The sequence below is a fragment of the Nanorana parkeri genome, unplaced genomic scaffold (genome assembly GCF_000935625.1).
Source record: "Nanorana parkeri isolate BGI_ZX_2015 unplaced genomic scaffold, ASM93562v1 scaffold180, whole genome shotgun sequence".
NCBI classification, from domain to species: domain Eukaryota; kingdom Metazoa; phylum Chordata; class Amphibia; order Anura; family Dicroglossidae; genus Nanorana; species Nanorana parkeri.
Genome location: NW_017306448.1, coordinates 336733 through 350996, shown reverse-complemented (window position 1 = coordinate 350996; position 14264 = coordinate 336733). Strand labels below are relative to the sequence as shown.

At 43.9% G+C, this 14264-nt stretch overlaps 1 protein-coding gene across 1 annotated transcript in view; it reads left to right on the top strand.

The window, feature by feature from the left end:
- Nucleotides 1-13846: 13846 nt before the first annotated feature.
- The window catches only part of NOP14 (NOP14 nucleolar protein), a 34979-nt gene continuing 34561 nt past the window's right edge, over nt 13847-14264 (top strand). The window contains exon 1 of the mRNA XM_018554988.1: nt 13847-14101. Within this exon, the coding sequence (XP_018410490.1) occupies nt 13907-14101 (195 nt within the window). The 5' untranslated portion in view covers nt 13847-13906. The remainder of the gene's footprint in view (nt 14102-14264) is intronic.

Below are 14264 nucleotides of genomic sequence, written 5' to 3'. Positions count from 1 at the left end.
GACCAGGGCATACAGAGATATCTGCACTGGGGAAGGTGCTAAATACAGGCAAACAGAAGAGAGCACAGAGATGGTGGGGGAAAACGTACAAACAAGGTAGGAGACCAGCACACAGGAACTACAACAAATGGGAACACAAGAACCAAGCAAAAAGGGAATAGCCAACAGGGAGATCACAAGCAAAGGGGGAAATAGTCAACAGGGAGATCACAAGCAAAGGGGGAAATAGTCAACAGGGAGATCACAAGCAAAGGGGGAAGTAATCAACAGGGAGATCACGAGCAAAGGGGGAAATAGTCAACAGGGAGATCACAAGCAAAGGAGGAAAGAGTCAACAGGGAGATCACGAGCAAAGGGGGAAGTAGTCAACAGGGAGATCACGAGCAAAGGGGGAAATAGTCAACAGGGAGATCACGAGCAAAGGGGTCATAGTCAACAGGGAGATCACGAGCAAAGGGGGAAATGCAGAAGGGGAGATCACAGACACAGGAGAATCAGCACAAGGCAGGGATCCAAAAAGGTATACTAGCACAGGAGATCACCGGAAACACAAAGGGTCCGACACAAGAAAGAAGGCTTGTTGCTCGAACAAAAAGCAACAAGTGAGAGAGTGCTAAGTAGTGGAGGAAGTGTGCAGATTGGCGGCAGCCCTGTGGAATCCCATAGGCTGACAGCCAAGCACCAGGTACGAACATGAAAATCTGGCATGGATTCCCGGACATTCTGACACTTGTGATCTGATAACTAGTGGATGAATATTCAAGAAGCATCAGGAGAGGTTTACAAGCGCAGATCCACAGAATTTGAAGCAGTGCAGGGTCCTCTCAACTAGCAGCACAGTAATCATTCTGAAACATGACCAAATCTCACTCCAACTCTCCTCTTGCATTGCAGATATACAGGCATGAGGCACAATAGTACATTGGCACCCTCGCATACTAGCAAGGTACATTTTTTTAGGGTGCTGCTTGGGTACAATTACCATTTCTAGATGTTCCCTATATCATAGCAATCCTCACTTTTTGGGTTTAGGTCCACTTTAAGTGTCCATGATCCTTGCCTCCTTCCTTTTGAACAAAATGCATTAAACTGATCAAAGCATACAAATAGCCATAATATGGCAATATCCCTTTTTTTAATACATACAGTAAATAATATACTGGTTGTTATACGTATGGCTGACAGTGTGTTTTCAGCAGCAAATGCACTATCCACTTACATGTCTAATTTTATGCCTTCACTAGGTGGCAAGCAAGAGTCATGTCTACATGTTTGATATAACAGCCTTGGGACCGAATGTCTTTAAACGTGGACTGAAGGCAGTGTTGGAAGATGTAAAAATTGTCAAGGCAAGTTCTGTGACGGTGTTCTCTAAAACTGTCTGATTTCTGTAAAATGTGCTGAAAATATGGCCTACCATTCTTAAAGAGGATATAATCTCGGAGATGCAGTATATTTCATGTTAAGTACATGCATACTAAAGCTAAGTAACATGTAAGTTTAAGCTTACAGGTATTTATCACCTCTTAAAGAGCTTGCCGTCCTCCCCATGTGCTATCGTCTCCAGAAAGCCAACTCCCATCTTTTTTTCTCCAAAAAGTTCCCACCAACTTTGTTTAGGCATCTACCGGGGTCAACATCTTAAAGAACATAAGTGTCAAAGACACAGTTCTGTGAATCGTAGTTCCTGTGCCCCAGCCCCATTATTCCTGGGTGTATGTACGTATGGTGACTGTGGATCAGGGGTCACTTAAAGCCTGACTTCATAAATGAGCCACAGCTTGTAAAGTCAGTTGACAGGGCAGTCACTGTCAGATTTTAGTTGACCTTTACTCCTGGCTTAGTAGCAGTCAGACTGAGACAATGCACATTTCTAAAAGGTGGCACATATATCTTTCATAAGTAAGTCTACACAGTAATAGTTTAAGAACGATTATTCCCTTCACCACAGTTGCAATATTTTATAGATAGAGTTAGCAATTAAAGTGTATTTCCACTTGGCACTTTTCAGCAAATAAAATGGGCTGAAAATCTCGGCTTATACTCGAGTATATACGGTGAGCTAAAAACAAATTTCTTGCACCTTAAATTGCTTTTACTTTCATTTAGGGTTTCTTGGCTTCTTAAGACTTAAAATTTCTGCTTGCTTCTCCTACTCTGTTATGTGGTGAGGGGTAAAAGGTTACAACCCTGGCTTCTTGGTTGTATATAAATGAAGTAACCATAACAAACACAATATTTCAGTTCTAAGTCTATAAGCCCTACGTCTATAAATCTATAAGGACAGATCACTGTGAAGGTCTTCAGAAAACCTAAAATTAGCCATATTGCTTGCTGCAGCAAAATATCTAAAAGGTAAAAAATATTTTTACAAAATATGTATGTTTTGATATGTCGTGTGAAATAGGAACACATTACACACATACATAGAGGGTTTTTCTCAAATTTGACTAATAAAGTGGAAATACACTTTAATTTACTTGTCCTCTGTATAGATGTATTCATGCTTTGGTGTTCATGTGGTTTTTGATATTTATTTACTTGACCCGTAACAGGTGATTCATGACTGCCGCGGCCTGTCAGACTGTCTCTATCACCAGTATGGAGTTGCAATCTGCAATGTGTTTGACACTCAGGTCAGCTGGATCAACATTGGGTGCATGGATATAAAAGGGTTGTATGCTAGGGAATCAGGAATAGACGGGACTTGGTGGTACAAAAGTAATATTTCTGCTATAGTGATTTGATTAACAGTACATGTGCAGGCATGTATAAAAATATGGAAGACAGAAAGATGTATTTCTTAGGTATACAATCTTGTTAATAAAACTAAAATATCTGTAATAAGTTTGATACGCTTAATTTTTACTGTAAAGTACTATGAACTTAGTGTTAGTCACTGTCAGTGAAGCATTAAAAGCATTCATTTGAACATAAACAAAATTAGTCAAATCTGCATTGGCAGCGGATTCAGCAGTGCATGTCCGTGCAGTGGTTAGGGTCTCATGTGTTTGTGCAGTGGTTGTGGCCGTGCCTCTGTTTCCTGCATGCAAATAAACAGTAATCTAATTTTTTCCTGCAGCAGGATCATACCATATGTGCAAGGACATGTTTGGCTTGTTTTCGATCATGTTAAGTGACATCACTCCTGCACTGGAAGTATAAAGGTAGCATCAGGTGGATTGCTTTGCTTGCACACTGCTTGTGTGAGCATGCATCACTGAAAGTGCTGTCCACTGCCATTGTGATTGAAATATGTAAGCAGAGCATGTCCCTGCTGCACACTTGCGGCTCTCAGTTGCTCTTAGATGGCTGAGGCTAGGTTCACACCTAGGCAATACCTCACCACATGGCAATCGTGCACGATTACGCGTGGATTCCCGTGCGGTCAGGAGTCACCAAAGTGTGAACCAATCTCGCTGTGGGTGCCAAATATTTTCTAATGGCACCCCAGTCGCGCCGGGCAGATTGCACAGTTTCCCGCCGCGATTCCACCCGTACTTCCGAACACAAACAGCCGCGCGTCGTGTATCGCAAAAAGAAGGTACGTGTACCTTTTTTCTGCGATTGAAGCTCGGATATCACCCTATTAAAATCAATGGGGCTGCGCTGCAATCACTGCCTGCATTGTGCCGGACCGTACGACACCCGGGACGGTCGTGCGGTGTAGTGCAGGTGTGAACCTAGCCTGAGAGTCACAAGACCACCTGCCACTCTGCTGTTAGCTCTAGAAGTGAGAAGGAGGGTGGCACTAGTTCTCCCTCTCACTTTCTGGGTCATTCTTATACATCAACTATGGGATGATGACACATATGTCCATTTATGAATGGGTTTATTTAGGCTGAATGGCTAATTTACCTGGACATGTCAACTTTAATTATGTGCCAGCTGATGCCCACAGTCCAGGAAAGAACAGAAAGATCAAAATGAGAACTGATTTTGGGGGGATAACAGAATGGAAGCTGATTTTGGAGCACAGTTTGGTAGAGGAAGCAAAGCATGATTATTAGATGATTACAGTTTTGGGTTAAGGGTCAGCAGCTGATCATGGACCATTGTTAAAAGGGGTGGAGGACCCAGAGAGGTTCAGGAGAGAAAAGAACGACGGATGATCATGGATGCTTGGAAGAGGAAGCACAATGGTTGCCCATCGTGGATGGAGAGATAGAAAGCTGAACAGGAACTGTAGATTGGGGTAATATAGAAGAGGCAGAGTGGGATCTAATCATGGACCACTGGGAGAATAAAGCAGGAGCTGATTGTGGCCAGAAGGCAGAGGAGTAGATGATAAGGGCTGCTGGGCTGTTAAAATTGCTCTTGGTGACAGAATCCTCAAACAGTGAAATGAGAAGTTTAAATATCTTCCTACTACACAGAATAGGCTGGTTGTGAGCAGTTTATTAGTGATGAGACTTAGTGATGAGACTTGCATATGCTGTAAGCAGATGATCTGGGTTGAGCACTAAGCACAGGAAGCAAGATGTAGCTTCAGATGGGGTAAACATGAAGATGCATTCTGCCTTTATGCTACATAGGTTTGTTATCTAGATATATTATATATGTAAGTGTGACTGTCTCTCTCTTAGGTGGCTGATATTTTTCTCTTCCACATGGAAAGTGGTGGTTTACTTCCGCAACGACCAAGTACTTTGGAGGAATGTTTAAAAAAACATCTTGACAAGCCACCATCCCAGATCTCCTTTTTGACGCACTCCCAGGGAATTATGAAGGTAAACAAATGCTTCACTTACAATGCTGGCTACCACAAATTGATAGGATTTCTTGATCATATATCACAGGGCACAGGGAGGTTATTCTTAAAAACATGGGTTATGCAGCTACCTTAAGGTAATTGGACACTGGCAAATCAATCAAAGCTGTAAGACAGCCCTGTATAAACCTGGCCGGTCGTCAGAGTGGCAAGTGGGTTGGGCGCCCAGCCTGTCACCAAAGTCCTTCAAGACAGCTTATTCCACAAAACTGGGGTACCATGGGTTACATAGTTACATAGTATTTGAGGTTGAATAAAGACATTAGTCCATCAAGTCCAACCTATTAGGATCTCATTCTAGGAGTACCTGTACCCCTGTATATTACGGTCCCTTAAGAAATCGATCATTTGGGTCATTTGAGAATTTGGCATTAGGACCCTTCAACAGTACAGGCACCCCCTGTGCCAGGGTGCTTTGACTTATGCGAACACACCACTTCTGAGTACCGTATATACTCGAGTATAAGTCGTCCCGAATATAAGCCGAGGTACCTAATTTTACCAAAAAAAACTGGGAAAAAGTATTGACCCGAATATAAGCCGAGGGTGGGAAATGAGGCAGCTAATGGTAGATAGATACCAATAAAATTACATTAATATTTATTTAAAAGAAAATTAACCTAGCTCTGTAAGTGGAAAAGGGGGTACAGGGCTACATATCATGTACTACGGATCATTTAACCCATTCATATTAGCAGAGGATAATTGTAAATCTATTGTTCAGTGCACTCTATATGTAGTATATAGTACCTGTACATATAGAGTGCCTGCAACAATACATTTACAATGATCCTCTGCTAACATGAATGGGTTAAATGATCCATAGTACAGGGCTACATACAGATCATTTAATACATTCATGTTAGTATAATTGTAAATGTATTGTCTGCACTGTATTAGCAGTATATACTCTATATAGAGTATATACTGCTAATACAGGGCAGACAATACATATATGGTTACTGTAATAAATCCCCCCAAATCTCCCCTCACTTACTGTGATTCACTGTGCCGGAGCAGGGACGAGTCAGCGGCGCGCTGGTCCAGTGGGAGGAGCTCCAGGTGGGGTCCTAATTTAGCTGACTTAGAGGTGCCTGCCCGCTAAATTACAACCCCACCTGGAGCTCCTCTCGCCTGACCAGCGCGCCGCTGACTCATCCCTGCTCCCCTGCTCCTGACTGGCCGCTGCGGGGGTTTTTTTTTTTCTTCTTACTTACCTCGCTGAGCGTCGCTGCTGCTCCGGTGTGCGGCGCTCCGAGCGGGGTCATCTGGCAGTCTCCGGCCACCTAAATTAGGACCCGAAGACTGCCAGATGACCCCGCTCGGAGCGCCGCACACCGGAGCAGCAGTGACGCGACGCTCGGCGAGGTAAGTAAGAAGACGCGCTGGCGCTGACTCGAGTATAAGCCGAGGGGGGCACTTTTCAGCCAAAAAAATGGGCTGAAAATCTCGGCTTATACTCGAGTATATACAGTATTTTGTTTGGTTGCAAGAACCACACATTGACAGACGTGTCCAGATATATGAGCTGCACAAAGAAGAATGGACTCGAAACTAAGTGAAAAACAATAAGGTTTATTCAGAACACAACACAGGTGGGAAAACAATACAGGTTAAAAACAATATATACACAGCAATCTGTGCAACAGCAACAAACACATGTGCAAAGTGAGAAATCTGTACCTAATTATATACAAACAGAGGGTACGAGGAAATCAGGTACAGTAGGGCAAGGCATGGGGTAGAAGGAAGATGGTAAAATGAATCAAGAATACAGTCAGAATGGGGGTGAGTTACACAAGGGGGTATTTTGGCAGGATCAGGAGGTACACAGGAAGCAGGTAACATGATCTGGTTTAATATTAGGGTCACCTGTTTCCAGCCAGCAAAGAGCATGGGCATACAGGTAAAACAGTGATGTACTGAGAGCTTCCCGAGGAGGAGAAAAATACTCTTCCACTACATGCTTTAGGTTCTAGTACCACAGTGCCACCAGCAGGGGCTCTTGTTCCCGACACCCCTGTGCTTATTTTGTCCTTTAGTCTCCGGGGATCCCCATAGTGGGCAAAAGTCTGCAGAGCTTCAGATAGGTCCTGAACCTGCAAAAGTTGTCACTAGAACCTTCTATCACTCTGAATAACTGGGCCTGGTGTTGGACATCTTCCTTTCCCAGAAAAGATCATATCCCTCCGCTCTCATGCTTTGACCTTGTGATCCAGGATTCACCCTTTGTCTCATGTGGGGGGCATTGGACGAGGACCTTCTGGCATTCAGGCTCAACTACAGGCTGGACAGGTTTGTCTCCAGGACCAGGGATCTCTGTGCCTTCACCGTGGATGACTCCATGGGATCAGTGCAACCTGATCTATGCCAGTTTTTACATAGCCAAACTCCTGGCAAACTTTATGTGGGCACTTCTGAATTGTCCAGACCTACTGTCATTTGGACTAGTATTCCACCCTGCATCTCAGTTGCTGTTGAAGCCCAAGTTTTGAAGGGCAGAGGCCTCTCAGAAGCTGTTATTTCTATGCTTGTAAAAGCTAGCAAGTTTACCTCCTGCAAGTTCTGCAATCATACCTGGAAAGCTTATTTTATTTGGTGTAAGGATCTTTCATCACAGGAACTACTTCATGGGACACATGCTATCTCTCCTCCAGTATGTTTTAAGTACTATAAAGATCGAAATTTCTGCCTTGGCAATTCATTTCCAGCATCGCCTCTCATTCTCTGTTAAAGGGCTTTGTGGAGGGGTTAGTTTACGCTGTCCCCCTGTACGCACTTCCGTGACTCCTTGGGACCTCAGCTTAGTTCTGTTGGCTCTTCAGAAGCCACCCTTTGAACTTCTAGAGATATTCCTCTGACCCGTTTCACTCGCAAGGTTGCCTTTGTTGTTGCCATCACTTCTGCCAGCCGCGTTTCTGAGTTGACAGCCCTAACTTATAAAGAGCCTTTTCTGGTTATCCACAAGGATTAAGTTAGTTCTGAAACCTAAGGCCTCCTTTCTTCCTAAGGTGGTCTCTGCCTTCCACCTTAACCAGGGCATTGCTTTAACATCTTTATGTCCTGCACCAAAGCATCCTAAGAAATTTCTCTCAACTCTTTAGATGTGGTTTTAGCTTTTGGAGTTTACATTTCCGCTACAGCTTTCATCTGCAAGTCTGACCCTCTCCTTGTCATTTCTGAGGGTTCCCATATCAGGCAGCCACTATCACTAGGTGGATTTGGTGAACTAGCACTCAGGCCTATAAGTTGATGGGTAAAGTTCCCCCCTTTCCAGTTAGGGTTCCCTCTACTAGGAGCTTTAGTAGATCTTGGGCCATCCAGCATTAAGCTTCAGTTTCCCAAATCTATAAGTTTTGCCAAGTTTTACCCAGTGGATATTCGGCTGCTTCAGACAGCCCTTTGAATTGTGGGCCCATTTTGTCATGGTTCACTGTTGGAGTTCGTTCTTGTTTTCTCTGGCCCGTTAACCTGTTGTTTGCTGTGTTGCCTGCTCCTTTGTTGGACTGCTTTTGGATGTCTTTATCCGTTCAACTGTAAAATCCTTTTTTTGTAGTTCATTACAAGACACAAGTCCCTCCCCTCTGGTTTCTGTGATCAACTCTTGTACTGCTTGCTATCACCTGAAGGTAGCTGCATAATCCATTCATTTAAGACTCAACTCCCTGTGTCCTGTGATGTACTCCAAGAAATGGGTAAAGCTAAGACAAAATTCCTGTTGTTATTTGTGCACCAAATACTGATTTTATTTTATCATTCATTGGGGAAAACATCATTACATCTGAAAACATGCTTTGCCTACAGGACATGGTATAGTAAGGAAGATGCTTGTCCTGTGTGGGGTATTCTACTGCTCAAGAAACTGCCTCTTCAGATGTCATCATGTAAATAAATGAGGGGGGGGGGGGGAACTCCCCATGGAACTACACTACTAAATGATTTTAGAGTGATTAAAAATTATCCTACTTACTCTTATCATTTTATGGAGTATTTGGAAGCTGACAGATGTTTGAACTCCGTATTGTTGAAGAGGTTTGTTTTGGATGAATTTAAGTTACCTCTTGCAGAGTCTGGATCCGGGGGTGCGTATTTTGATGGAAAAAAATTTTTGCACACATTTTTGCTTTTACAGTTTTACATAAATGTAGAGAACTGTACAATCAGGGGGTAGAGTTTGGGTAACATAAGGCTCGTTCTTGTGTATTATAAGGATTTTTGTGATCCCCTTGATATTCTATAATAAATATAACACATGGTTTTGTGTCTTTCTATAAACAGGATATTAGTCTGGTTTGGTCCTTGTACCCAATGCCTCTTCCTCTGCAGAAGGCTGTGGCTGTGGAGGCATCCTATGTTTTGTCACTGCGCACATCCATGATAAATGCCATGATGGTTGATTTTTCTTCTTTGGTCAATGCTTATATCAAGGTGTACACACAAAGCAATGAGAATATACCAAACTGGACCCAGGTAAGCCAATAAGCTCACTTTAACAGCTTATGAATCTGCGTTGTTGACACAATGATTGCCATTAGCTCCTAGAGTCTCCTTGTAAGCTTTGACAGAAGTTGCCCTGAAGGGTTTGCCTTTACCTTTGGACCAACGCTGTTAAACATGATGGACTTCGGTCTTTTCAACCTTATTACCTTACTGTAAGAACTGCTGTAGAATGTTAAAAACCCGATGTTCCTGCTAAGTACAAGCAGTAAAAAAATATTGTATATTGCATATTTTTATATACAGTACATATACATAATATATATTGTGGCGGTGCATGGCAATGCCATGCTGTCTTTTAGCAATATAGTCACCCAGGACTCTCAGCCAGGGGTGCTGAGCAGTTCCAGAAAGCACAAATGTTTACTGGAAAAGAGCTGGCTTTGCAGTTCTTCCCAGGTTTTCCGGATTTGGGTTGGGTTCCTGGAACTGGGAGATTTCAAAGAGCATTGGGAGGGATGGAATCTTCATTCCTGGGTCCGGACTTTAGTAGTGACCAGCACCGAGTGGTTGTGCACAGCCCTTATGAAGAGAATGCTGGCTAATGTTCAGGGTTCCACCTGGGAGACAGAGGAGGTCTCTGTGCAGGGGTCTGGAGGGCTCCACTCTGAAACCAGCCTGTGTGGCAACACACCGTTGTGGTGAGGACCAGCCTGTGCAACTGTGAGAGAAACAGTTGCGACTAGTCTTGGAAACAAAGCGGACCAGTGGGTCAAAGCGGCAAAACACTGAAGGTAAAAGCCGAGAAGCTTTATCTGTGTTTTCGTTGCCAGTACTGTGGGTACTTTATGTTTGGAAACCCCTGCGAAGGTAACATTTTATGTATCATATTTTTATAGCTGTCCAATTCCTGGCCTCCTTAAGATTTTCAAATGCTTAACAACCTGCAAGCAAAACGCAGACAGATGGTTCTGACAAAGAATGTTGTAGGTGAAATGGGTTTACGACTTTTACCTGGATACCAACAAGACATCTGTGGTGGAATGGAGAAAAAAGTGAATGTGGTGTCTACATTTCCTCACCCCCCTCAGCTGGATGGAAAATATGTCCACCCTGTATCTGCCGGGGACACATCAGCAACCTGCACAAGGAAAGTGCAATTCGACACTGATCCTTTTGTGGGTCAAGTGCAGGGGTTTCAATCTGCCCCTGTTTGGGAGGAGTCTCCTTCTCCATCAGGTTTGGCTGCTCAGAGTTGTCATTTGCACTTGGCTGTTCCACAAGTACCAAGGAGAGAGGGGAGTGGTGTTCCCATTGCACCACTCGACGTGCCACGTGTCCAAAAGTCAGCTACTCAGTTTCTAACTGACATTTCCATAACTTCCTATTATAAATCTCACAATGTTTGAGAGAACACTCTTCTATAGAAATTGGAGCCCCCAAAACCCAAATAAACACTTATGACCCCAAATTAACCCATTTATGATGGCGATATTGGAGCTGCTGTTGATGACTTGTTTTTAAAGGTGCAGGCCCCCGGGGCATTCATACTTATCCTGTTGGGTTTGACTCACTAAGTCATTTGAACTTCAGCTAAAACTTTTTGTGGCTCTGTTAGCCGAAGTGGGTAAGGGTTAGAACCCTTTCAGATTTGTACTGCTCTCTATGTATGGTGCATCCACAGATATTTCCTGCCCCAGGACCACAAAAAAATGTGAAGGAGGAGCTCAGTTTTGACAACTGCCATTGGAAGAGTGGAGATTTCCCTCTACTACGGTAAAGTTTAGATTCCTTTCACGTTCTGTCCTAATGACAGTTGCAACCAGGGGGGAAATCTCCCCAATGCAGATACAGGCAGCAAAAAAACCTGACGGAGGTTCTAAACCATCCTCGCCCTATGTAGCACTAGAAAAACAAGTGTTTGCTGGAGCAGTGCAAACACTCCACCGCTCCAATTCCCAGGCCACATTAAGCAATAATCATACCAGGGGTGCAGGGAAAATGGGCACGCCTCCGCCTCCAATGTATGGATTCTCCTTACAGACAAGCCGCACTTCCATGGATCTTCATAAATTAAGACAACTTTTTATTATTAGAACGAATACATACTGTGAAACAAAACTCCCATGTGTATAACACTGCTCACGCGTTTCACCCATCCAGCTTAATCATATTGGCCTCTCTGATTAGGCCAGATTGGTGAAATGAGTGAGAGGTGTTATACATGTTTTAATTTATGAAGATCCATGAAAGTGTGGCTTGTCTGTAAGGAGAATTCAATTCAAGCTGGAGTTCCACTTAAAACAAGGATAAGGATGACAATCTCAATCTTTTACAAATAAATCAACCATACCTGCTCCTGTATTTCTGATCTGATACGTATCACTTTAGAGGAAAACTTTTATTAACCCTTGCAGTGGGGCTTTCTCACCATCACTTTCTTCCTTAACCTATACAAGGTTCCTGTTATACTTTTCATTTGTTTACTTGGCTGTTGAAGTCTTTTTTTTTTTTTTTGCCTCTTTCACAGCAAAATGGTGTTTACATCCCTAATTGCATAGTACAATATGCCTGATGGTATGCGCAGTGTGGAGAAATAGCATTTGTGCAGAAGGGGTTTCCCTTCTGCACAATGGAGCCAAGCAAGAGTAAGGCAATATAAGACCATAGCAACCAATCTGGTTTTTAGTTTTCTAGGGAAAGGCACACTTGGAAATAACTTATAGTATCCTACTGGTTGCTATAGACATTGTCTTCCATTTCAAAGAGTTTAATAGTTATCTGAAATTACAAAATGTCCAAACCCTCCGCACCCTCCAACCTCTAAATTTAACATGAGAACCAGCCTGTGTGGCAACACACCGTTGTGGTGAGGACCAGCCTGTGCAACTGTGAGAGACACAGTTGGGACTAGTCTTGGAAACAAAGCGGATCAGTGGGTCAAAGCGGCAAAACACTGAAGGTAAAAGCTTTCTGTGTTTTCGAGGCCGGTACTTTGTTTGGAAAGAGTTTTAATAGTTATCTGAAATTACAAAATACCCAAACCCTCCGCACCCTCCAACCTCTAAATTTAACATGAGAACTGCTTGTACCAGTCTATGGCCAGACAACCTTTCATCAATGACCATTGAACATACTGTATGCCCTCAATAGAGATGAATGTGCTCACTGCCTGCTTCAATAAGGGTACATCTGCAGTGTCATGTTTTTTATTGATGTGGGGGTGTATGTTAACGTTGAATTGATTATTAGTTAGTATGTTCTTTCATATATTTTATTTCCTGTATGTATTTACACATACATAAATTATCAGGGTTTTTCACAAAAGGGTGAAGAGTTTGGAGAAGTGAACAATCTAGGACAACATAGCTGAAATGGAAAGATTCTCCAATTCAGCTCACTTTCCAGTTCAGCTTTGTTGTCCTAGATCAGGGGGCGCCCACAATTTTTCATTCGGAGATCAACTTTTCAAATAACAAGCTCAATGAGATCTACCAACGAAAAAACACCACCATTCAGGTGGGGGAGGGAGCATAGCACTGCAGCCACGCCCCTCACCCGCACTGCGATCGCCCACATCCGGAACGCAGGCACTTTAGTGTCTGCGTTCCGCTCCAGTGCGATTTGCAATAATGCTGCAAGCACTTTTTTTGCAGATTGCACTAGACCGGAATGCAGGCAGGCGATCGCACTGTGGGCGGGGGGCATGGCTGCAGTGCCATTGACTTCAATACAATCTCCTGCCCCTGAATGCAGGGAGTCGGCCGGCTTGCATTTCAGTGCGTTCTAAAGGCGCCGGCGTTCTGTCCTCCGTCCTTTCAGGGAGAAAATGCCTCTCTCGCGGACATCAGGGAGCTGCTGTCCAAAAGAGGGAGACTCCCTGAACATCAGGGAGACTTGAGATCCCTGCTTCTCGGATCCCCGCTGCATACAGATGGGGGAGGGCAGCAGGGATCCAGAGAAGCCCCACGACAGGAGGACAGGACATCGCGATCTACCAGGGATCGCTTTGCGATCTGCTGGTAGATCGCGATCGACCTAATGGGCACCCCTGTCCTAGATTGTTCACTTCTGCTGCCTTCTCCACACTCTTCACCCTTTAGTGAATAACACTGATAGACTTGCATGTTGTTTTACACATGACATATAACTGTTCTGTTGATGCCGGAATATGGCAGTAATGCATGTTATTGGCCCTCTCACAGTTCGCTCTGTGTACATTTAAACATACTGTTACCTGTTGCTTAATAAAGTTTAACTTCTTGGATCTTTTTTTTTTCTTATCGGAAAGCCTAATAATGTGGTAGTATATAGTCTGGCACTCATATGGACAGATATCAATATGATCTGATTGATGCTGCAGTTAATAAGACGTGGGCCTTCTTTTAAAGAGTCCCTGCTCTTAGGGCCCATTCACACAAATTGTGGGTAGCAGAGGAGGAGGAAGAGGTTACAAAGCTGCAGGACAGTCAGTTCTCATACATTCAATTTGTTGCAGCTCAGTACAAGTGACACCGCGCATGCGCAGTGTCACTTAACGCTGGTATGCAGCCTGTTGCCATGGTTATACCAAGACGCTACCATCGAGTTCTGGAAATACGTCACGTGGCCGGCCAGAGCGAAGACAGCAGCGTTCAGTTCACTTCCGGTCCCGGCGGTGATCCCACGTGTGTGCTGCGCTGGGAGGTCCGTCCAGACATGGGGAAGAATAACAAGAAGGGGAACAAGCCCCTGGTGGGACCCGCTGCAGTGAAGGTGGGAAAAGCCCGCAGCGAGGTCCGGGACAACCCGTTCGAAGTGAAGATTAACAAGCTGAAGTTCAATGTGCTGGGCAGGAAGAGCAAGCATGATGTGGGGCTGCCCGGGGTGTCCAAGTCTAAAGCCATCAAAAGGGTAAGCTGATAATAATGCAAATGGTCTTCTGGTGTACAGTATGCTTTTTAATTATATATGCTTCAGAATGCATGACTGTCTATGCATTTTTGTATACACATGTTTGTATATGTTTGTATGCATTCTGACACCACTAGGAGCAAGGAGAATTACCTGGTACTTG